This window comes from Bubalus kerabau, chromosome 2 (genome assembly GCF_029407905.1).
Source record: "Bubalus kerabau isolate K-KA32 ecotype Philippines breed swamp buffalo chromosome 2, PCC_UOA_SB_1v2, whole genome shotgun sequence".
NCBI classification, from domain to species: Eukaryota; Metazoa; Chordata; class Mammalia; order Artiodactyla; family Bovidae; genus Bubalus; species Bubalus kerabau.
Genome location: NC_073625.1, coordinates 165552687 through 165577216, shown reverse-complemented (window position 1 = coordinate 165577216; position 24530 = coordinate 165552687). Strand labels below are relative to the sequence as shown.

Sequence of the window (24530 nt, the reverse complement as noted above, 5' to 3'; positions counted from 1 at the left end):
AAGAGGCAAAAATAATTCTTTGACTTGTATATCAAATATGACTTGAAATTTTCCAGAATTAAAACTGAACATGCTAATAATGGAGAGTATTGTTGTCGTTATTCAGTCACTCAGTCGTGTCTGACTATTTGCAACCCCATGGACTGCAGCACACCAGGCTTCCCTGTCCTTTACTATATCTCAGAGTTTGCCCAAACTCATGTCCATTGAGTCGGTGATGCTATTCAACCATCTCATACTCTGCTGCCCGCTTCTCTTGCCCTCAATCTTTCCTAGCAGCAAAATCTTTTCCAGTGAATCAGCTCTTCTCATCAGGTGACCAAAATATTGGAGCTTCAGCATCAGTCCTTCCAATGAATATTCAGAGTTGATTTCTTTTAGGATTAACTGGTTTGACCTCCTTGCTGCCCAACGGACTCTCAAGAGTTTTCTCCAACACCACAGTTCAAAAGTATCAATCCTTCATCACTCAGCCTTCTTTATAGTCTAATTCTCACATCCATACATGACTACTGGAAAAACCATAACTTGGACTATATGGACTTTAGTCAGCAAAGTGATGTCTCTACTTTTTAATACTCTGTCTAGGTTTTTCATAGGTTTTCGTCCAAGGAGCAAGCATACTGTGCAAAGTTCAAATTTTAAATATAATAATATGTATTTCGATTTTAACTTGGGGGGGCATTGCTTACTTTAAAATCATAAAGCAAAACATGACCTCATTGTTTTCCATGTGGAGTCAAGGAAAACAGGATTCCATATCTAGCATAATACACTAAAGTAGCTGTGACAGTGTTCTATTCAAAAACAAAATCCACTAGTCACTTGTTCGGAAGTTGTCAAGCCAAAGAATGATTAATTGCATTAATTGTCCACTAGATGGTAGCAGTGCAGCTGCTATAATTTGTGAGGCAATCCTCTTCAAAATAATTTAATAAGATCAATACTTCATTCATTTTTTAAAAAATAAATCATTTAAGTAGGCATAGCAAAGGAGAGACCCTTAAGTGCAAAAATAGAAGTTCCCACAAAGTTTTAGGCAGTACTGATGCTAACTTTAAAAATAGATGTCATTTAGCGAAATTATCTTTCCCCCATTCTATTTAAGTTCTATCCATGTGAACTGCAAGGATAACTCAACCACAGTTACTGGAGTGGAGTTACCTTGATGGAGGTGTATCATTCAATTCATAGACAGCTCCACAGGACACTCCCTCACCTTACCTTTAGCAGATAGCATCAACCTCTGAGGGATGCTGTGGCCCAAAGTTCAGTGCTTTAAAGCAGAAATTAGGAATCTATATGGGCTTTTCTAAAATTCCAAGGAATTTTTAAGAAGAATAAAGCATAGGAAAGCAAATAAAATCCATGTATCTGAGATTTCCTGCACTTGAGACATTTTGGCTCTGACTCTTGCAACTGAAAGTTAACAGCTGGCAGGTTAGCAGTGTCACTTGCCTGAGCCTTGTAAAGAATAGTAAAGACTGAGAGAAAAAGAGAAAGAGAAGTTTCTGCATTAAGCCTTCCCAGTGCAATGGTGCTGTATACCCTCCTGCCTGGCTGACCACAGGCTACTGCTTTGGCAGACCGGATGCTGCCCAGCCTTCCCTACACAGGAGCCCCTGACTGTGACTTACTGTGACTTACTCCCACCTGTGACTTACTCCCACCCTCAGGACCTAGGACAGGCTCCAAGCTCTTCCTTCAGTCCCCAGCTCTTACCTCTCCAAAGCAGCAATTAATCAACAGCATAGGAACAGCTCCCTGGCTCTTTCCTATCTCCGATGGTGTTGCCACAAGACTAGCAAGACTGGTTTTCAAGCCTGGAGAATGGGAGTTCTGCTAGAATCACATCTCATGTATTCATCTGCTTTGCCAGATAACCTATATGGATTGATCAAAGAGAGAATTTCAGGTGTAGAAGGAAGACAGGAGGAACCATGACAATTAATAAAGTTATTTGGTGGCTATATGGGGCTGTGAGGAGCCTCTTAGGTCATCTCATTTGAGCAGGTAGTCACCCCCCTCTAGCCTGATCTGCCACTGCCTGAATCACACATCCATGTATCTGTCCAGAAACACTGCCTTTTGTGCAACTAGTAAAGACATGTTTCTCTGCAGCACTCTACAGGGCAGTTTCAGTTCCATGTTAAATATACAATATCCATAACTAAAGGTAGCAATTCGTCCTTTCTGACATTTCCTTTATGAAATATTTAAAGGTATTCCATCAGTTTACTATATTTGATTTACAGACAGAAAATTATTTGAAGAATTCTAGTAAATCACATGAGAATGTTCACTTCCATTTTCTAGGACATTTCCTTTATGGTGATAATGTTTGAAAAATATGAAGAAAAGCATACTTTAAAAAATAAAGTGATATTTTTAACTGTGTCTAGACACACAAAAATCCTAGGAGTGCAAAGACCAAGAAAGATGGAAAATTACTGTTGTGTGAAGCATTCAACTTTAGATATCTTTTTAAAGAGGTTAATTTAACCTGTGAAACACCACATCACCTTACACAGTTAATCCTAAAATGATACAGTGTCCAACAACTACTCATCCTACTCCATAAATATGCCAGTTCAGTTCAGTTCAGTCTCTCAGTCATGTCCGACTCTCTGCGACCCCATGAATTGCAGCACGCCAGGCCTCCCGGTCCATCACCAACTCCCGGAGTTCACTCAGACTCACATCCGTCGAGTCAGTGATGCCATCCAGCCATCTCTTCCTCTGTCGTCCCCTTCTCCTCCTGCCCCCAATCCCTCCCAGCATCAGAGTCTTTTCCAATGAGTCAATTCTTCGCATGGGGTGGCCAAAGTACTGGAGTTTCAGCTTTAGCATCATTCCTTCCAAAGAAATCCCTGTGGTGGATTCATCTTGATACTTGGCAAAACTAATACAATTATGTAAAGTTTAAAAATAAAATTTTAAAAAATATTAAAAAAAAAAGAAAGAAATCCCAAGGCTGATCTCCTTCAGAATGGACTGGTTGGAACTCCTTGCAGTCCAAGGGACTCTCAAGAGTCTTCTCCAACACTGCAGTTCAAAAGCATCAATTCTTCAGCGCTCAGCTTTTTTCACAGTCCAACACTCACATCCATACATGACCACTGGAAAAACCATAGCCTTGACTAGACGGACCTTTGTTGGCAAAGTAATGTCTCTGCTTTTCAATATGCTATCTAGGTTGGTCATAACTTTCCTTCCAAGGAATAAGCGCCTTTTAATTTCACGGCTGCAATCACCACCTGCAGTGATTTTGGAGCCCAAAAAAATAAAGTCTGACACTGTTTCCACTGTTTCCCCATCTAAATATGCCAAGACCTCTCATAAATCTCGATGTAGCAATATAAGGTTGTACTGAACTATGCCTGCCAAGAAATGAAACTGGTTCTGATAAACAGCTCCAAAATATTCTTAAAATCCATAGATTGGGGAGGAATGGGAGGTCTTAAAGCATCACATACCTATGTCCTACTCCAGAAACAAGGAATTGTCAATATGCAACAGACGTTAAGAAGTCCAAGATTGTTTATCACCAAAGTCTTAAGAAAAACCAGGATTCTTCTAACCTTTACTCAGATCCCCAAATAAAAGTGTCCTTCCTAGTTGACCTGAAAAACAGACATAGAAGCCTTTTCTCTATAGTTTTGAAATGAATCAAACAGAAAAAGTTTTTAACATAGAAAATATATCAGAATGCTAGAATTAAGAGTGACTTCTATTTTCTTCTTTCAACTTCTCTGTATTTTGATAAATTATTTTTCCATGTGTATTTATTAATTTTAGAATCCAAATAAAATTCCAAAAAGCAAAAGCATTCCAAATAATTCCAAAATAACAAAAAGCAAAGCTAAAACATAAAATATTTTTTACTTGAAGCAATACACACTAAAACAAATACAGAGATATTTTTGCCTTATTGGACATGGCCACCACTTTAACCTTCCACCTGATATATGCTGATACTCATCAGTTCTGCAGCCTGATAATGGCCAGTATGTCTGTTTATAGAACTTGACAATTGTGTTAATACTTAGAGGATGGGCTTCCCAAGTGGCACTAGTTGTAAACAATCCACCTGCTGATGCAGGAAATGTGAGAGATGTGAGTTTGATCTCTGGGTCAAGAAAATCCCCTGGAGGAGGGCATGGCAACCCACTCCAGCATTCTTGCCTGGAGAATCCCATGGACAGTGGAGCCTGGCGGGCTACAGTCCATGTGATCACAAAGAGTCAGACATGACTGAAGTGACTTCGCAGGCATGCACTTGAAGGACACAGGCATGTTTTTTGTCCCTACCATCTACCAAATCCCTTACATATATATTCATCTCATTTGACCCTCATAACCACTTGTTAGGGTCCCATTTGCATGCCCAGGAAACTAAGGTCTGGAAGGCAGCATGCTCAAGGTAAAGTAGCTAGTGTTTGGGAACCACTCTGAGGTTACATTTGTCTAACTTCAAAGTCAAGTTCTTCCTTTTCCTCTGTTCTCTTGCTAAACACATCCTTAGAATCAATGGAGCAAGAATCTGCTCTGGAATTTTCTAGTGCTGATACACTTCTCCAATATCAACAACATGAAGACATTTGTAATCCCCTCTTCTTCTTTACCTGCAGGATCACGGCAAGGGGACCCTCCTGAGTGACAAGTCATACTGTACATCTCTCAGATGGAGAGGAATGAAGCTGTTGCTGCTGTATGTATAACAGGAGTACCTCCCCAACAGAATTATTTTTATAATAAAAATATAAAACTATGACTCTGAGAAGTTTCATTTATGATTGTCTATACATCTGTCAATGTGAAGAGGGAGTTTTAAAAGGAAATTCTAATAAGCTATCTGATCAGACAAATTCATTCACTATATTACCTTACCTATAATTGTGGGTAAAGCTGCTGCCTTCTCCAATCCATAATTAATTGAATTGTCAACCCAGGGATCAATACCAGATCTCTTGCACTGTATGCGGGCTCTTTACCATCTGAGACACCAGACAAGTCATTTGCTAAACAAGAAAATTTGCAAGTTACAAGTGAATATAATTGGAATATTTTCTTTGAATCTTTAAGATCCAGATTCAATTGTCTGACTCCATCACCTGCAATGATAGTTGCTGTTCAGTCACTAAGTTGTGTCCTACTCTTTGTGGTCTCATGGACTGTAGTGTTCCAGAATTCACTGTCCTTCATTATCTCCTGGAGTTTGCTCAGATTCATGTCCATGAAGTCACTGATGCTATCTAACTCTCTCATCCTCTGCTGCCCTCTTCTATTTTTGCCTTCACTCTTTCCCAGCATCAGGGTCTTTTCCAATGAGCCAGTTCTTTGCATCAGGTGGCCAAATTATTGGAGTTTCTGCTTCAGCATCCATCCTTCCAGTGAATATTCAAGGTTGATTTCTTTAGGACAGGCTGGTTTGATCCCCTTGCAGTCCAAGGGACCCTCAAGAGTCTTCTCCAACACAGCAATTTGAAAGCATCAATTCTTCAGCGCTCAGCCTTCTTTACGGTCCAGCTCTCATATCTGTACATTAAATAGTTCACACATTTAATATTTAATATGTCTCTATAGTGTTATATTATCCCCTAAGCAAAATGATACAATTGTTTGATTCCCTAGATTATTAAAAAAAATGTAAATATAAAAAGAAGACTATCAATTGTTTTGAAACATTAAAGTTAAGTCATAAACCTAAAAAAAAATAAATAAATAAAAATAAAATTTAGACAGTGAACATAACGTTTTCCAGATTACTTCTAATATTTTAGTATATTCAAAATAATTTGTAATATAAACATTTTTAATTTAACAACTTACAATGGGGCCTCAAAAGCATAGTTTTTGCCATCAAGGTTCTGTGGCCAGATACCCTAATTCCTCCAAGTTTCCAAGTGCAAATTTAAACCGATTTCTTCCATCATTTACATCAAGCACATGATAGAGCAGTATTTTAGAACAAAGAATTGGATTCAAAGGTCAACTCTGTGAACTTACTAACTGCTCCCCTGGGCAAAAGTGAAAGTGTGAGTCACTCAGTCGTGCCAGACTCTTTGTGACCTCGTGGACTATAGCCTGCCTGGCTCCTTTGTCCAAGGAATTCTCTAGGCAATCATACTGGAGTGGGTAGACATTCTCTTCTCCAGGGGATCTTTCCAACCCAGGGATCAATACCAGATCTCCTGCACTGTATGCGGGCTCTTTACCATCTGAGACACCAGACAAGTTATTTGCTAAACAAGGAAATTTGCCTCCCATTCCATCTGTACAATGGGAATTCTTACTTGTAAAAGGTATATGAGTAGCATGGAATTCACCTGTCACAAAGAGGGCAATTAGTGTTAACATTGCCACCCTACTCCCCTCCCCAACTAGAAAATGGTGGGGCGAAGGGGTGGGGGGCACATTCTATCCACCAGAACCCAAAGAGGAAACTAGCTGTTCATCCAGATAAGAGTTGAGACATAAAACCAGCAGAGTGTCTTTGGACAGGCAAAGAAGAACCATGAGGTTCCTCCTGCCTGTGGGTTTGATCGCCGCCACCCTTGCAATTGCTCCTGTCCGCTTTGACGGGTAAATCTCACGACCCTGTGTTCCAGACTGTGTTTGGGAAGAAAATGAGGAAATGCTTCTTTCCAGTTCACGAGTTTCACCTTTTGTGTTCTTACAGGGACAAGGTACTCCGTGTGAAGCTCCAGGATGAAAAACAAGCAAACATCATTAAGGACTTAGCCAAAACCAGCCAGGTAAAGCAAGTAAAGGGCTATCTTTATCTTTTCTATTTCCTAAAACCTTCTTCTTTTGCCTTTTATTTTTAACACCCACAGAGCTACCAAAGACAAAGATTGGGGGAAATGGTGATAATTGGATAACTCAACTCACTGCTAATCCTTTCGTTGTTTCTGTTTATTTTTCTCCAAATTACCACTTCTTTTTCCCATCCAAAAACTTTGCAAACAACAGCATTTTCTAGGTGGAATTGTGAAATAGAGAGACATTCCTGACCTTTATCATGGCCTCTTCTTCAACCTTGACAGTTCCTGCCTACTCCATTCTCCTTACTACCATCTGGATCTATACCAGTGGTCTACTTTCTGTGGCATAATCATAATTATGATTACATCAAGGTACTGCTTAACTGATAACATCAATGCACTGTTTGATAATACCAAGAAGTATCCCTTTCTAAGAGCAGATCCATTTTGAAAGAAAACTCTTAAAGTTAGCTCTGTCTTTTAAAATCCAACGGACTAAAGTAATCATTTTATCATTTGTTCAACTGCTCCTCTGTACAAGACACACTGTTCCAGCCACCTTGTTGTTATTCAGTCACTAAGTCGTGTCCAACTCTTTGCAACTCCATGGTCTGCAGCACACTAGGTTTTTCCTGTCCTTCACTGTCTCCCAGAGTTTGCTCAAATACATCATTTCAAATTCATTAGATTTTCAATGTCTGTGTCTCAATTTAACGTGTTCAAAACAGAAGAATAGAAGTTCAAAGACAGTAAATTAAACGACCAAGATGACAAGTCAAATTTAAACCCAGAATGGAAGCTGAGATCTGTCTAGTCAGACACTCCCTTATTTCCACATCAAATCAATCTGCCTATACTAATGCCCAGATCTTTCTCAAATCCATACTTTCCTCTTCATTCCCCTGTCACTGCCAAATTCATGTCTGCTCTATCTTTTTCAGGGACAACTTCAATAGACAATTACAATTTCTCTTATGTTCAGGGTTCTAGTCTTGCCTCCCATGAAGTCAAGTCCATACTGCAACCTGATTGCTCTAAAATTGGACACCTACATTCCTCTGTTTGAAGGTTTTCAGTGAGAGGTGGCCTAGTGTGGAAAGAGCATGGTCTTCAGAGGTTCAAATCCTAGTTTTACACTAGCTCTGTGTCCTTAGGCAAGTTACTTAACCTCTCTGGGCTTCAATTTCCTCCTCTGTGAAGTGGGGACATAATAATCATACCTACTTCCTAAAGCTACTATAAAGACTAAATGAGCTAATATTGGGGTAATGCTCAGCTGGCCTGGTCATAATAAGTACTGTAGAAGCATCTTCTATTGATATCGATGTGGTATTCCAAGAACTTCATAATCTCCAACCTCTGTACTCCACCCTCTTTCTGACCCTTCAAGCACTATTAATACCAAACACTCACCCACATTGGCCCTATACACCTTTTCTCGGGAGGAATGTATTTTCCTCTTTACTTGGCTAAATGCCACTTATTCTTCAAGATCCAGCTCAGGCAGTATCTCCTGGAGAAAGTCCCTCTCTGTTCATCAACTCTCATGACCCAGATGGGTTGCTTCTTGCGCTCCTAGAAGCAACCTTGTGCTTGCCCCTGGCATGGGTAAGCATGTTGGAAATGCACAGATGGCTCTGTCTTCCACATTAAGCTTCTTGCTTCTCTTTTATTAACTGCCACAACCCTGGCATCCAGCTCTGCACGTGATGCTTATTTAGTTCATGAAAGTCCACTGAGCCCTAAACTCTTGCACTGTGCCTCCCTCGGGGCTCAGTTGTAAAGCATCCACCTGCCAATGCAGGAGACTCATTTTTGATTCCTGGGTCAGGAAGATCCCCTGGAGAAGGGCATGGCAACCCACTTCAGTATTCTTGCCTGGAGAATCCCTTGGAGAGAGGAGCCTGGCAGGCTAGAGTCCATGGGGTTGCAAAAGAGTCGGACGTGACTTCGCAACTAAACAACAACAACAAATTCATGCACCACATAACCCTGTTAGGATAGAGAAATTGCTATTGTGATGGCCTAACTCACCTTTAAATCATTCTTATACCTCACAGATGTCTACTTTATACTGTAGCCTTTTGATCAAAACAAACCACAAATATTAGTTGGTTCCCAGCAGCCTTATACTGGAACAGGACTGACCTAGAAGTAGAGTGGGATTCATCTACATAACAGCCAAGCAGACTCAGCTATGCCCACAAGTTTGGCACGATGGGTGGAAAGTGAGCATTTTCTCTACATTTCCGAGGTTGGGAAATGATACGTTTTTTGGTTTCATGATTGAGTATGATTTTCAAGAATAAGAACTGGGAACTTCTCAAATTATTTTAATCTGAATTCTATCTTTACAGTCCTATTCACCAAATTTCTGAAATTCTCAGCTAGCAGAAAATAAAGAGAACGGAACCAGCAGTTGCTAAATATTGTGTGGCCCAGTTGTCATAGCTGTCTCATAACCTCCACAACACTCCCAATGGAGGGCTGTTAGCTCCATTTCTTAGGAGGAGGACTGAAACTCAAAGAGTTTTAGTAATCTGCCCAAGGACATACTGCTGGGAAAATGACAGGGCTAGAGAATATGTCTTCACTGGACACAATCTTTCCAGGAATTCCAGAGTTTACAGGGACATCTGGTTCTGAGGGAGGCCTGACCCAAGAGCAGGGGCAGGGGAGGGAGAAGCCACATATGAATCCATATTCCCAACCAGAGGCAGATGCTGTGGCTAAATCAGTTCTGAAACAACTCTAGCTGGTGGTAGAAGAAAACAGATTAACCAAAAGCTGATCATTCTTTTTGCATCTGAATATATTATGTCCAAAAAAAATGATCATTACAATAGCTTTTTTTCCCCCACTGCCTAATATTCAACAGTTTTTAAATATATTTGCAAAAATTTCATAGGTTTATTAAGAGAAGAGCTCATACTTCAGGCATGTTGAACCCTAAATTCCTTTCATTGCATATGACACATGGTCATTTATTAATAAATATGTGTTGCATGAGCAAATAAACAACTGTGACTAACACTGAACTCATCTGCACAGCTTGACTTCTGGTACCCAGACACCACCCACCATGTAGCTGCTAACATGACGGTGGACTTCCAAATCAGTGCAAAGGAATCCCAGTTTGTTCAGTCTGCGTTGGATCAAAATCAAATGCACTATGAGTAAGTCCTATGAAAATATTCAAATGCGTTAGATACTCAAAGTCTGCTGCTGCTGCTGCTAAGTCGCTTCAGTCATGTCCAACTCTGTGCAACCCCATAGACAGCAGCCCACCAGGCTTCCCCATACCTGGGATTCTCCTGGCAAGAACACTGGAGTGGGTTGCCATTTCCTTCTCCAATGCATGAAAGTGAAAAGTGAAAGTGAAGTCACTCAGTCGTGTCCAACTCCTAGCAACCCCATGGACTGCAGCCTACCAGGCTCCTCTGTCCATGGGATTTTCCAGGCAAGAGTACTGGAGTTGGGTGACATTGCCTTCTCCGACTCAAAGTCTGAGGAGCCTTGAAATTGAAAGGAGAGTATAATTTTATATTGGGGCCCCTCAAAATGAACACTCTATCTAAGAAATAACACTTATCGTTGCCTCCAAACAGAGTATGGAGGCCTGCTTATAAAAATGATGAGCTCAAACCAGGTACTCAAGTTCTATCTTATGTTTATTATGATCTGCAAGAATGACAGTTATGGTATCTGCCATCCCTAAAACTCAACCCCTGGTGAGGACAAAGAGCATGTGAGCAGGCATGGATGGTCTGGTCACACTCATTACTCCTGACAGGTAATCAGCCCGGAACTCAGCACTACTGATGACTACCAGCATTGCATTTTTTTTTCATTATTTAAACTTTTTATTTTATACTGGAGTATAGCCAAGTAACAATGTTGTGATAGTTTCAGGTACACAGCAAAGCGACCCAGCCATATACACATATGTATCCATTCTCCCGCAAACTCCCCTCCTATCCAGGCTGCCACTCCTATCCACTGCCACGACATTGAACAGAATTCCTTGTGCCCACACCAGATTCTTATATTCAGATTCTCCTGATACATAAAAAGAGACCCAAAGTACATTGTTTATCTTTGAGTCAGAGATGTGGGAATATAAAATTTATAATAAATAATTCTTTTTTTTTATTTTATTTTTAAACTTTACATAATTGTATTAGTTTTGCCAAATATCAAAATGAATCCGCCACAGGTATTACTCAGCCATTAAAAAGAATACATTTGAATCAGTTCTAATGAGGTGGATGAAACTGGAGCCTATTATACAGAGTGAAGTAAGCCAGAAAGAAAAACACCAATACAGTATACTAACGCATATATATGGAATTTAGAAAGATGGTAACAATAACCCTGTGTACGAGACAGCAAAAGAGACACTGATGTATAGAACTCATGTATAATAAATAATTCTTTATGAAAGAAATTCTTCCTCAGAGAAAGCAAAACAACACAGTAAAATAAGACTTAAATCTAAGAGGAGAGAATTCTCAAATGGCCTAAGATGCAGAAATGAGTCACTGTGGTCCCACAGAGAAATAAGAGGAAATTAGAAATTATCGAGCACTAGCCATGGGTCATGCACACACAGTCTGGGCCCTAGGGCAACAAATAAGAAGGGAGCTCAGAGATGAATATCACGAATCAATATATACTAGAGAAAATAAAGTGTGTTTTTATACTTTAAAATATTTAGCAGTTTGGTGTACTGAGCGGTCCTGTTTGAACTCCCCCAGCCCTTGTCATTCCAGCAGCACCCTTTACAGGAACCCCATCACTCAAAATTGCTACACCTTAGTTCTTTCTTTTTGATTTAATATTTCATGCCTCTGCTACCTAACAGTGCTGTTAGCTCAAAAAACCTTCTACTTCTGATTCAAAGATCCTACAGTGTCATATTAGAGAGCGGGATTTATTGCTGCTCATCATGACTTGATTGTATTTATTAAATTGCTACAATATCCCTAACAAATTTAAATACTATTAAAGGAAATGCATACATAGACAAGTAAACAAAAAACATTCTTGCCTATGGCTTAGAGTCACAGGTTATTATGTGTGATTACTGTTGGTCACTATCTTTGTTTTTGCCATTGTTTCAAGAAGGCTGTGAAACAAACGTGTAAGTTCATGTATGGTGAGAATATATTCAAAAGTAAGTTATTCCTTGGGGTTTAATCACTGTCATATCTGACTCTTTTGCAACTCCATGGACTATAGCTTGCCAGGCTCCGCTGTCCATGGGATTTTTCAGGTGAGAATACTGGAGTGGGCTGCCATTTCCTTTTCCAGGGGATCTTTCGGACCCAGGGATTGAACCCATGTCTCCTTCATTGGCAGGAGGATTCTTTCCCACTGAACCACCAGGGAAGTTAATATATTGGGAGAACATATTCAAAATTATTCATCTAAACATTTTTAATTAATACATTGATAAGTTTTTCTATAATTTTATAAACTGTACCATTAAAATTAGAAGCAGACACTTTATAAACGTAAGATCACAGAAATTAGTAGGGCATTATGGACTCTGGGCTTATGCTGAGGTTGATATGCTGTCTTGAATATTTCTAAAAGAAATCACCCCTCTACACTATATACTTCCTGGTGACCATCTCGTGAATCACTTGACAGCCAGACTTCTAAACTATGTGCCTTGATTTATACAATCTTCACTTTACTTCATTAATACAAACCTGACCCAGATTCCTTATGATCAACTAATTCTTACAAAGTATCTAGCCCAAGATAAAATAAATTTTAGCTAACTTTGTATAATTTGATTTGAACAGCAGGTTAAAAATAACGTAGTATATTTTCCTCAATATCCTGATACTGTAGACAGGAAGCTGACTGCTTGACACTGACTGTAGTTAGTGGAATAGATCACTGTGACAGGAGACGCCAAGGCAGGAGGCTGCCAGACATCCATTTTATCAGCCCTTATTCCTCTTTGGCCTTCTCCAAGCTTGGAACAAGTCTGACTCAAACAGACGTCTAAATCCAGATCCTCATAAACAGTGTGCTTTTCGTTTTGTCATATGCCACGTACTTTCTTTCTACTTACATCAAGAAGCAAAGTCTTAAACTACCTATAAAAATTAGTTTTATCTAATTAGAATATGATTTCTAGAAATTGGTCCAAATTAGCCACAGTTGTGGGAAAGCCACATAATCAGATAGTTACCTTCCTCGGAAATACAAATATGTAAAGTGATCTGTGCAGACAAGAACTATTTAAAATCTTGTCTCCGAGTACTAATTATATAGATAATTTTATTTGCATATTAATTACATGTGTTACTTGGTGTCAGTCAGTAACAGAAGTGGGTTCTAAGCACAGAAACATCTGGTTGGGCCAGACACCAGTTTGAATAAAACCACATTAAGAGGCTGGTTTGACACAATGATTTACTTAGACATCCTTCATTAGACAGTGCATAGAAACCACTATTTAGTTTAAAGCATCTGTGTGATATATTTTTTTTAATTTCCAGAAAATTAAATTACCAAGACAGATTTTACCTTAAAGTAGCACGTTTGCTCCCTTTCCCACAGAAAAAGAGCAACAGGATAACTAGAGACTGTCAGCAGTGGCACACACGTCAGCGGTGGCACCCTTTCCCTCCTGCTGAATAAAAATTAGTGCCTTAAAGTTTATTATCTAACATAGAAATATGCCTCCAATGTTGGGGGAAATCCATGTCCATAAGTGCCGAGTAGGATACAAGGTAATTCAACTAGGGAGTTCCTGGAGAGAATCGAGATTGTGCAGAAACCTGGAATCATGCTTTTTGAGTAGACCTGCCGTCTTTGGGGTCCCACAGAGTCGGACATGACTGAAGCGACTTAGCAGCAGCAGCAGCACCCTGCAGGAATGTGGGTATCAGGGAGAGGTAGTCCAAACCAATTTATCAGGCAGCATAACATGACTCTGCCTCCCTAAAACATCCTTCCCCACTGCACTTACACACACACACACACAAACACACATACGCACACTCCAAAACTCATGGTAACACATACACTGGCCCACAGTTCTCTATTCCTTTTTTTTTTTTATTGAAGTACTTTGAGTACAATATTAGTTTCAGGTGTATAGCACAGTGTTTCCGTATTTTCATAGATTATACTCCTTTAAAATTTATACCAATGGCTGGTTCATGTTGTGGTTTCATAGAAAACAACATTCTGTAAAGCAATTATCCTTCAATTAAAAAATAAATAAAATTTTTAAAACTTATTACAAAATAATGGTTATAATTCTGTTTTATACAGTATATTCTTACCTGTTCTTATAAAAGTAGTTTGTATCTCTTAATCCCATACCCCTATCTTTTCCCTCTCCCCACTACTTTGCTTTCTAAATCTGTGAATCTCTTTCTATTTTGTGATGTACATGTTCATTAGTTTTATTTTTTTAGATTCCATAAATAAGTGATATCATACAGTATTTGTCTTTTTCTGTTTGACTTATTTCACGAAGCATATTATTATCTAGATCCATCCACTTTGCTGCAAAAAGATAATCTCATTCTTTTTATGGCTGAGTAATACTCTCATGTATATGTATACCACATCTTCTTTATCCATTTGTCTATTGATGAACACTTGGTTTGCTTCTATATCCTGGGTGTATCTTTTCAAATTAGTGGGGGTTTTTTTCTGGGTATACACCCAGGAGTGGAATTGCTGAATCACATGGCAGTTCTAGTTTCAGTTTTGGGGGGAAGCTCCATACTGTTTTCCATAGTGTCTGTACCAATTTGCATTGCTACCAACAGTGGGAATGGACTCTCTGGACTCTCTATTATGTTCCATTGATCTATGTGTCTTTTTTTGTACCAGTACTCTACTGTTTTGATGACCTAGCTTTGTAGTATAGTCTGAAGTCAGAAAGAGTGATATCTCCAGCTAACCAAATCCAACAATATATAAAAAGGGTCATACATCATGATTAAATTGGATTTATTCAGGGTTGCAAAGATGGTTCAATATTTGCAAATTACTCAATGTGATATACCACATTGACAAAAGGAAAGATAAAAAATCACTTGATCATCTCAATAGAGATAACTAGGTACCTGCGGTCACCTAATCTATGACAAAGGAGACAAGAATATACAGTGGAGAAAAAACAGTTTCCTCAGCATGTGGTGCTACAAAAACTGAACTGCTACATGTGAAAGAATGAAATTAAAACATTGCTTAGTACCATACACAAAAAATAACTCAAAATGGATCAAAGACCTAAATGTAAGGCCAGACACTCTAAAACTTTTAGAGGAAAACATAGAGAGAACATTCTTTGACATAAATTGCAGCAAAATCTTTTTTGACTCACTTCCTAAAATAATGAAAATAAAAACAAAAGTAAATAAATGAGATCTAATACAACTTAAAAGCTTTTGCACAGCAAAGGAAACCATAAACAAAACAAAAAGACAACCCTCAGAATGGGAGAAAATATTTGCAAACAAAGCAACCAGCAAGGAATTAATCTTCAAAATATACACATAGCTCATCCAGCTCAATATCAAAAAATCAAATAACCCAGTCCAAAAAATGGGCAGAAGATCTAAACAGACATTTCCCCGAAGAAGACATACAAATGGCCAAAAAGCACATGAAAAGATGCTCAACATCACTAATTATTAGAGAAATGCAGTCAAAACTACAATGAGGTATCACCTCACACTGGTCAGAATGGCCAGCATCAAAAAATCCATAAACAATAAATGCTGGAGAGGGTGTGGATAAAAGGTACCCTCCGACACTATTGGTGGGAACGTAAACTGATACAGACACTATGGAAAATATTCATGGAGGTTCCCTAAAAAACTAAAAATAGAGCTACCATATGACCCAGTAATCCCACTCACGGGCATATACCCAGAGAAAACCATAATTCGAAAAGATATATGCACCTCAACACTCAGTGCAGCATTGTTTACAAAAACGAGGACTTGGAAGTAACCTAAATGTCCATCAACAGAGGAACAGATTAAGAAAAAGTGATACATCTATACAATGGAATACTATTCAACCTTAAAAAAGAACAAAATAATGCCATTTGTAGCAACCTGGACCTACAGATCATTATACTGAGTGAAGTCAGACAGACACAGAAAGACAAGTATCATATGATATCACATGTATGCAGAATCTAAGAGAAAGGGTACAAATGAATATATTTACAAAACATAAGTAGAGTCACAGATATACAAAACAAACTTATGGTTACCAGGGGATAAGGGGCAGGAGGGATAAACTGGGAGACTGGGATTGCCATATACACACTACTGTATATAAAGTAGGTAACTAATAAGAACCTGCTGCATAATGCAGGGAACTCTACTAAGTACTCATAAAGGCCTAATTGGGAAAAGAATCTTTAAAAAACAGTGGGCATATGTATTAATATATGTATAACTGATTCACTCTGCTGTATTCCTGAAATTAACACAACATTGCAAATCAACTATACTCCAATAAAAAAATTTTTTAATTAAATTGGAAGGAAACAGGTAAAATTATCACTATTTGCAGAAGATAAGATACTTTACATAGATAATCCTAAAGTCTCTATCCAAAAACTATTAGAATAAATGAATTCAGCAGTTGCAGGATATAAGATTAATAAGCATTATCTGTTGCTTTTTTATATGCTAACATGAACTATCAGAAAGAGAGTAAAAAAAAAAATTCTGCTTTAAATTGTATCAAAAAGAATAAAATACCTGAGAATAAACTTAACCAAGGCTGTGAAAGACCTATACTCTGAAAACCATAAAATACTGATGAAGGAAACTACAGATCCTATGCCCTTGGATTGGAAGAACTAATATTATTAAATTGCCCATACTACTCAGAGCAATCTACAGATTTAATGCAATCCCTATCAAAATACCCAGGATGTTTTTCACAGAACTAAAACAAATAATCCTAAAATTTTTATGCATCCACAAAAAAAAAAAAAAAAACATACACACACACACAAATTGCCAAAGCAATCTCCATTCCTACTAAAAGCAGCAGATGGAAGGAGCCATGAAATTGTTAAAATAAGATTCGTTTTGCCTCTTCTCTGAACTAACTTGCTCCCTGATCTTGAGACTCAGGCTTTCTGGAGAGCTGGTCAACTGAGCAAACTTCGTAGAAGCCTCAGTAGACTAAGAAGAGTTTAGATCTGACAGCAATACCCTGGGCTTTCCCTCCTTATGATGGATAACTGTTGTATAATGGTTCACAGCTAGAGTATTGAAGTCAGACATTTCTAGGCTCAATTTCAACTTCTGTATTTTAGTTATATCAATGTTGGAAATCTACCTAACATCTATGAAAATGGGAGTTATAATGGTACCAAATTAATAGTGTTGATGTAAAGATTAAGTGATAAAATGTAAATATCATGCTGAACAGAATGTCTGGCACATAAGAGAGACTCAATAAACACTGGCCATTTACATCATTAAATCCTCAGGGGTGATTATCCTTTCACCTACATTTAGGAATATTTTTTAACAAATTAAGTAAATCTTGGAGCGCTAAAATAATATTTAAGAGAAAGTATTTTGGTTCCATCTACTTAAACCTGGCTGCTGGTTAGTGGAAGGCCTCAGGAAAATAACATCTGGACATGGATCTTAATTTCCAGCCTTAGGCTTAATTTCTAGTTCCCATCAGCAGCAATCTGGCACCATTCTGATGTCCTCATGCAGCTGCATATGTGGGAAGGTCGTATTTCAGCTCACACGATTTTCTTTTGCCGCTGTTATCACAAGAGCTAAATTGATATGTGTAAGTCTAAAAATATTCTTAGATACGAGCTTCCTGTGACTAATTAATACTGCCATATGTTACCAATCAACCTCTGAGACCATAAAAAATCTCTCTTTTGCCTGGTTCCTCTGCTTTTAATGCAGGTGGAGCAAAAGCCACAAGCCCTCTTTAGAGTTTAAGACAATTAAATATGGCTGCAGGGACAACCCAAAATATAATCTCCAAACTTCTCAGACTTCATGTGAGTTTTAGTGCACAACAGGCGCCCCTTGATTCCAAATGTGTTGTCAAATTTTTCTTTCTCAAAAATCCCAGATTCATCCTAAGTCAAAAGCCAAGCATACAGAGAGTTAACTATAATATGCATAATAAAGTGCTTGTCAGTGATGTTAATGGGAATCAATATTCATGAGCAGTACATGGTCTCATGTCCTAAATAAACTCTAATTAGGAGTATACCTCACTTCTGTTCTTCCTCTAAACTCAGATCAGTCAATCAGCAAGAACAGCACAGCTCTAGATAAATGGGAAGATAGGAAGCCAGACACATGACATCATGACATATCTAAAAGACACAGTTAAAGAATCATGAAGAAACAGTATAAACTTGATCAAAGACAGAGATGAAGGAAGAGAAGATTTCTGCAAATGAAAGATAACTGTTTTTCTTTCCCCTGTAAGCGTGTATTTTATCATTTCCCCCTGTCAAACAGAATCTTGATTCATGATGTACAAGAAGAGGTTGAAAAACAGTTTGATGTTAAAGAAGATAACCCAGGCAGGCACAGCTATGCAAAATATAATAACTGGAACAAGGTATCGTATAAAACGCCTGCACTTCCAAAGAAAAAAATGTCACCCTCAACATTTGTTGTCACTTAGTTGTCTTTTATTCTAATCTCTCAAAACTGGTTTTGTTCCTAAGATTGTTGCTTGGACTGAAAAAATGGTGCATAAGCATCCTAAAATGGTCTCTCGTATCAAAATTGGAACTACTGTTGAAGATAATCCACTGTATGTTCTCAAGGTAAAAGTAATTCAAGAACTACTGATTCTTACTATTGTCCAAAAATATGAATCGAAGAGTTACTTTGTGACACAACTAGCTAGTTTTTATTTATTTGTTGTTTATTTTTGGCTGTGCTGGGTCTTCATTGCTGCTCCGGCTTTTTCTCCAGCTGGGGTGAGCAGGGGTACTTTTGTGGGTTTTTCATTGCAGGGCTCCCAGGCTCTAGAGCATAGGCTCAATAGGTGTGGCACAGGGGCTTCGTTGCTCCTTGGCACGTGGGATCTTCCTAGACCGGGGATCAAACCCATGTCTCCTGCACTGGCTGGCAGATTCTTATTTACTATGCCACCAGGGATGGCCCTAGCTAATTTTTAGACAATAAAAAGTCTTATTTCTTTGAAGAACATGTAAGCTTTAGACAACCATTCAAGAATAGAAGTGACAGATGGTTTTAGGTGGGACCAAGAAAGTCTATGAATAAACCACTTGACAGTCACAGTGGACAAAACCAGACAAGTTTCTTATCCTATATCTTTATTACAAGAGCATATGATGTCCTGGTGTATAAAACAGTTTTTCATCCATTAAAATTCAGGGAAATGGACAGCTAAATGTCAAGCAGAAAAGAAATTTAAGAATCATATAATTGTAGGAGTCCAGTACAGTAAGTGAGGCATTTTAACTGTGTTGATCGGGATTTCTGTCTATGACTGAGTTGACAACTGCCGTTCAGCTGCTGCTGGATTTCTGTACATCTGAAGACATTGCTCCCTAAAGCATCCTCTCAGTAACTGAGAAGCCCTTCCCTACTCTGAATTCCCATCCATTCATGCTCTCCAACCACTCAAAACAAATATAAATTCTCCAAATGACAGCCCTTCAAATATCCAGCTCTATTCCTCCTCCCCACCGCAACACAACCACAGAGTCTTTCCTACGTCTTGTTTATGAAGTAAGAAAAACAAAAGAAAATGGCAGAAACAGAAGCAACTTTATAATCTATATCGCAGACCAAAGGATGTTAGCAATAAAATAAGAAAAACAATAGATTGTGATTTTAAAATTAATTTATTTAATTTAATTGGAGGCTACTTTACAATATTGTGGTGGTTTTTGCCATCGACATGATTTTTTAAAACTCTAAAAGCCACTCTGACATGAAGAAAAATTTTTGAAAAATATACTGTGAAATAGATGATGCATTATTATTTTAAAGATACGTACCATGGTCCTCCCCGAGAAAAATAAGTGCACACACAGTGACTTATGCAACAGGAGACAGGTGAAATAATTGCTTTGAGACTATGATTGAGTTCTTGGACAACAAGAGATCAGTGTGTGAGTTCATGTAAAATAACATCTCAAATTTATTTTTTAAAAGATTGCAGGAAAGGATAAAAGAAGAAAGGCTATTTTTATGGACTGTGGCATTCATGCACGAGAATGGATCTCCCCAGCCTTCTGCCAGTGGTTTGTCTATCAGGTAAGCCAAGTGGAACATTCACACAATTCTCCTTTGACTGTCAAGTCTCCAGCACTTCACCGGGTGGCAACACCCCTTTACAAATGAGCGCAGGTCCACTTAACTACAAGAGCCCACATTTGGTGCTGTCAGGGAATAAAACACTCCGGATTTTACTCATCATTAAGGTTTTTTTTATAAAATTGACACCTTCCTTCAAACTTCTTGAAATCCAGACGATGACTTATTAAATTTTTTTTAAAAATTGGCTATAATATGGTTTATCCTATAGTTAAGTATGGAAAATCTGGAACTGTCTTTATACTTAAAATCTACAAAATTGACCTTACTTCAGTGAATTCAAAGCACAGAACACTAGTTCCCACTTAGATATTTAGTTGGCTACACACACTTTTGGAAGTTTCATACTTAAATTTCCTTTCCAAGTGAAAAATAACTCACTTTTTAAAAAAGTAAATCCAGTTTATGGGCTTCCCAGGTGGCATAGCAATTAAGAATCCACCTGCCAAGCAATGCAGGTTTGATCCCTGGGTTGGGAAGATCCCCTGGAGAAGAAAATGGGAACCCACTCCAGTATTCTTGCCTGAAGAATTCCATGGACAAGAGGAGCCTGGCAGGTTACAGTCCATGGGATAGCAAAAGAGTCAGATACAATCTAGTGACTAAACAACAACAAATCCTGTTTATAAGTTTGTTGTTCCTCTCACTCTATTTCTACTGTATTCTGATTCCCACGATCTTTTAACTCTCTCTTTTCTGCCAACTTTTGCATATAACATGCTGCTGGAATACGGCATCACAACCACTTTCAGGGCAAGTTTATTTCCACTAGGAATGAATCTGCCAATCAAACTGATATATCCCTGCAGTTGTTTTAGTTCTTCAGCTGAGGGCTCTGCTTACTTAAGCCATAAAGGAACACACAAGATAGGCCTATAAGAAATATCTTTTCTTGGGACTTCCCTGCGACCTAGTGGCTAAGAGTCTCAGCTCCCAGTGCAGGGAGCCCAGGTGCAAACCCTGCTCAGGGAACCAGATCCCACATACCACAACTAAAGATCCTACTTGCTGCAATTAAAACCTGACACAAATAAATAAACTTATTTTTTAATAAAAAGAAACATCTTGGCTCTAGTGCAGATAAACATGGAAGAGATTGTCCAAGAATAATGAGAGAATTTAGTTAGCCAAAAAAGGCCAAATAATCAGAGAAATTTCCATCTGATGTGAGAAAAGTTGACTGGTCAATCTAAATATTCTAATTTTTTTATTAATAGAGTGTTTTTCTCTTTAATCCTACTTATAATTAATTCATGAATCCTCTCCAGTATTTACATGTTCTTATGCTTGCACACTCAACCTCTATTTACCTAAAAATGTGAGGACACCACTGAGTGACTTTCACTTTAAAGAATATTCAGTCAAAAGTTATGGCCAACCTAGACAGCATGTTGAAAAGCAGAGACATTACTTTGCCAACTAAGGTCCGTCTAGTCAAGGCTATGGTTTTTCCTGTGGTCATGTATGGATGTGAGAGTTGGACTGTGAAGAACGCTGAGTGCCGAAGAATTGATGCTTTTGAACTGTGGTGTTGGAGAAGACTCTTGACGGTCCCTTGGACTGCAAGGAGATCCAATCAGTCCATGCTGAAGGAGATCAGCCCTGGGATTTCTTTGGAAGGAATGATGCTAAAGCTGAAACTCCAGTACTTTGGCCACCTCATGTGAAGAGTTGACTCATTGGAAAAGACTCTGATGCTGGGAGGGATTGGGGGCAGGAGGAGAAGGGGACGACAGAGGATGAGATGGCTGGATGGCATCACTGACTTGATGGACGTGAGTCTGAGTGAACTCCAGGAGTTGGTGATGGACAGGGAGGCTTGGCATGCTGCGATTCATGGGGTCTCAAAGAGTCGGACACGACTGAGCAACTGAACTGAACTGAACTGAGTCTGAATAAGTGTCAATTTTTCTGTCATCTATATGGGTCATTTATCTTTATGCAGTTTAGGTGAAATATGTTTGAAATAATGTGACCGTGGGCAAATGACTTAAGGAGTTGTTGTCATTACAATTATAACCACAGCTCTCCATATGGTAACTAAACTTTATACCAATACCTTAATTTTTTCCTACTCCTCCAGGCAACCAAAACTTACGGTAAAAACAAGATTATGACCAAACTCCTGGACCGGATGAATTTTTATGTTCTTCCTGTATTCAATGTTGATGGATATATTTGGTCATGGACACAGGTACTGATCTGTAATCTTCTGTTTGAATTTAGATAATATATTATTTACTGACTTTCATGCACATTGGGGCTTCCTAGGTAGCACTAGTCGTAAAGAATACATCTGTTAATGCAGAAGACAGAGCCGATGCAGGTTTGATCCCTGGGTCGGGAAGATTCCCTAGAGAAGGGCATGGCAACCCACTCCAGTATTCTTGCCTGGAGAATCCCATGGACAGAGGAGGCTACAGAGGCAGGCTACAGTTCATAGGGTTGCAAAGAGAGGGACACGGCTGAAGTGACTTAGCATGCATGCAAGTTGATTGTTAGACATTAAGTTTAAGGTTTAGCTAACCAATTAATTCCAATTCAAAAACTCAATTTAGACTAAGGACAGCATGATTTCCTGGTTACACAGGAGTCCTTGAAATAATATGAAATTTCTGCTCCTGAAGCTAATAATGGAGAAAAATAAAATAAAGCAGTAATTATAAAGGAAATGTATGTTACACAATATGGTGAAAGTATTTATAGCTAAGAATAAAAGTCACTTAGAGACATTATGAACATACTGACTTCAGAACCAAAGTCACTGTATTCAATCAATTTGGGACAGAATCTGAGGTGAAATAATTATATCAAAAAAATCAATAAAAGAGTGACACAGGTATCTGTCTTTTATGAGAATTCTTTATGCCCTGCTGTTGCTAAGATTAATTTTGAGATTTCAGACTGATACTATCACAAAAAGTTCTTTTCTGAAAATTATGCTCCAACAATCACAATTTGACCTGTATTATATCTGAATCTGTAAATGGTAAAAGGTGTAATGAAGTTAAAATTCAAACTACAGATAATTTCAGAACATCAAGGATTACTTTTTAATACTCAGAACTAAACAACCGTTTATAATAGTAATATAAAAACAGTGTTTCTGAAAATATAAGAAAAATTTATATTTTCTTTAATGAGTCTCAGGTTAACTAGATAAATTTCAAATAAAGCTATAGATACCTGCAGAGAGAATCTGAAATAATCAAACTGAAAAACGTAAACTTGTGTAAACACTTCCATCATTCAATCCTGTAGAACCGCATGTGGAGAAAAAATCGTTCCAGGAACCAAAATTCCAAATGCATTGGAACTGACCTCAACAGGAACTTTAATGTCTCATGGAACTGTAAGTAGCAGGCAAGATCTCAAGGGAAATAGCTATAAAGAGTGTTTAGACACCAAATTTAGTTAAACTATCTACTTATTTTAGGAAAGATAGGTATTCACTAAGCGTTAATATTCTAATCTAAAAAATGAAAGATACATGTCCATCCCAAACTTCATAACTATCCCATCTCCCCAGCTTTCCCCCCAGCAACCATAAGTTCGCACTGCTGTATTCAAAATGGATAACCAACAAGGACCTACTGTACAACACAGGGAACTCTGTTCAATGTTATGTGCCAGCCTGGATGGGAGGGGAGTTTGGAAGAGAATGAATACATGATATATACACACGGTTGAGTACCTTGCTGTCCACCTGAAATTATCACAACATTGTTAATCACTATCCCAATACAAAGTAAAAAGTTTAAAAATAATAATAATAATTGTAAAAGAAAGCTATAACTAAAAATAAATGAAAGATAATCACCACTACTTTAGAAGTATTATGAATGTTTTGTTGAATGGGAGGAAGTAAGGGGTAGGATTGTTTATAAAACCATCTCTTACTTAATATATCTAGTTTGCTAAAAATCAGGTGCAACCCAGAAATTCATCTGAACAGAGGTCTCAACTCCCTTCCTGCCCTGGTCTGATAAAATTTGACAAATACCAGTGGTCAGAACCAACAAATAGGCAGTTCCTCGAATGTTTAGTGAAAAGAAATATCTGGGGCAAAGAAAGTGGAAAGGTTTCATAGAAAAGCAGAGGCCTGCTACACCAGATGATATACAGCTGCTACACAAATATGATTTTATCTACACAAATATGATTTTATGATTTTACACTCATTCAAGGAGAAACTACCAATACCCCAATTCATAAATTTCTTCTTTATCTAATACTGTTGAAAATATCACCTCAGCATCTAATTATATTCTACCATAATGAATATGATAAAAGCATATATCCCTAAGTGAAAGCTGCCTGTGAAACAGATTAAAGAAACTCAGACTCAAAGAAGGCAATGTACACCAGCCTCCAACAAGTCAAATCTGAGGCTGAACTGGAACTGACT

General features: G+C 38.2%; 1 protein-coding gene and 1 long non-coding RNA gene across 3 annotated transcripts in view; one reads left to right on the top strand and one right to left on the bottom strand.

Annotated features, from left to right (window-relative positions):
* Positions 1–24530, bottom strand: part of LOC129644059 (uncharacterized) — a 202455-nt gene that overhangs the window by 112477 nt on the left and 65448 nt on the right. For both annotated transcript variants that reach the window (XR_008710718.1, XR_008710717.1), the window contains exons 3-6: positions 5115–5538; positions 4891–5021; positions 3477–3623; positions 1723–1884 (exon numbers count right to left, since the gene is read on the bottom strand). This is a non-coding gene — a long non-coding RNA (uncharacterized LOC129644059). The remainder of the gene's footprint in view (positions 1–1722; positions 1885–3476; positions 3624–4890; positions 5022–5114; positions 5539–24530) is intronic.
* CPA3 (carboxypeptidase A3) overlaps positions 6509–24530 on the top strand; it is a 32040-nt gene continuing 14018 nt past the window's right edge. Inside the window, exons 1-8 of the mRNA XM_055569396.1 lie at positions 6509–6585; positions 6683–6758; positions 9819–9943; positions 18284–18386; positions 18496–18597; positions 19961–20062; positions 22206–22316; positions 23384–23474. Of these exons, the coding sequence (XP_055425371.1) occupies positions 6518–6585; positions 6683–6758; positions 9819–9943; positions 18284–18386; positions 18496–18597; positions 19961–20062; positions 22206–22316; positions 23384–23474 (778 nt within the window). The 5' untranslated portion in view covers positions 6509–6517. The remainder of the gene's footprint in view (positions 6586–6682; positions 6759–9818; positions 9944–18283; positions 18387–18495; positions 18598–19960; positions 20063–22205; positions 22317–23383; positions 23475–24530) is intronic.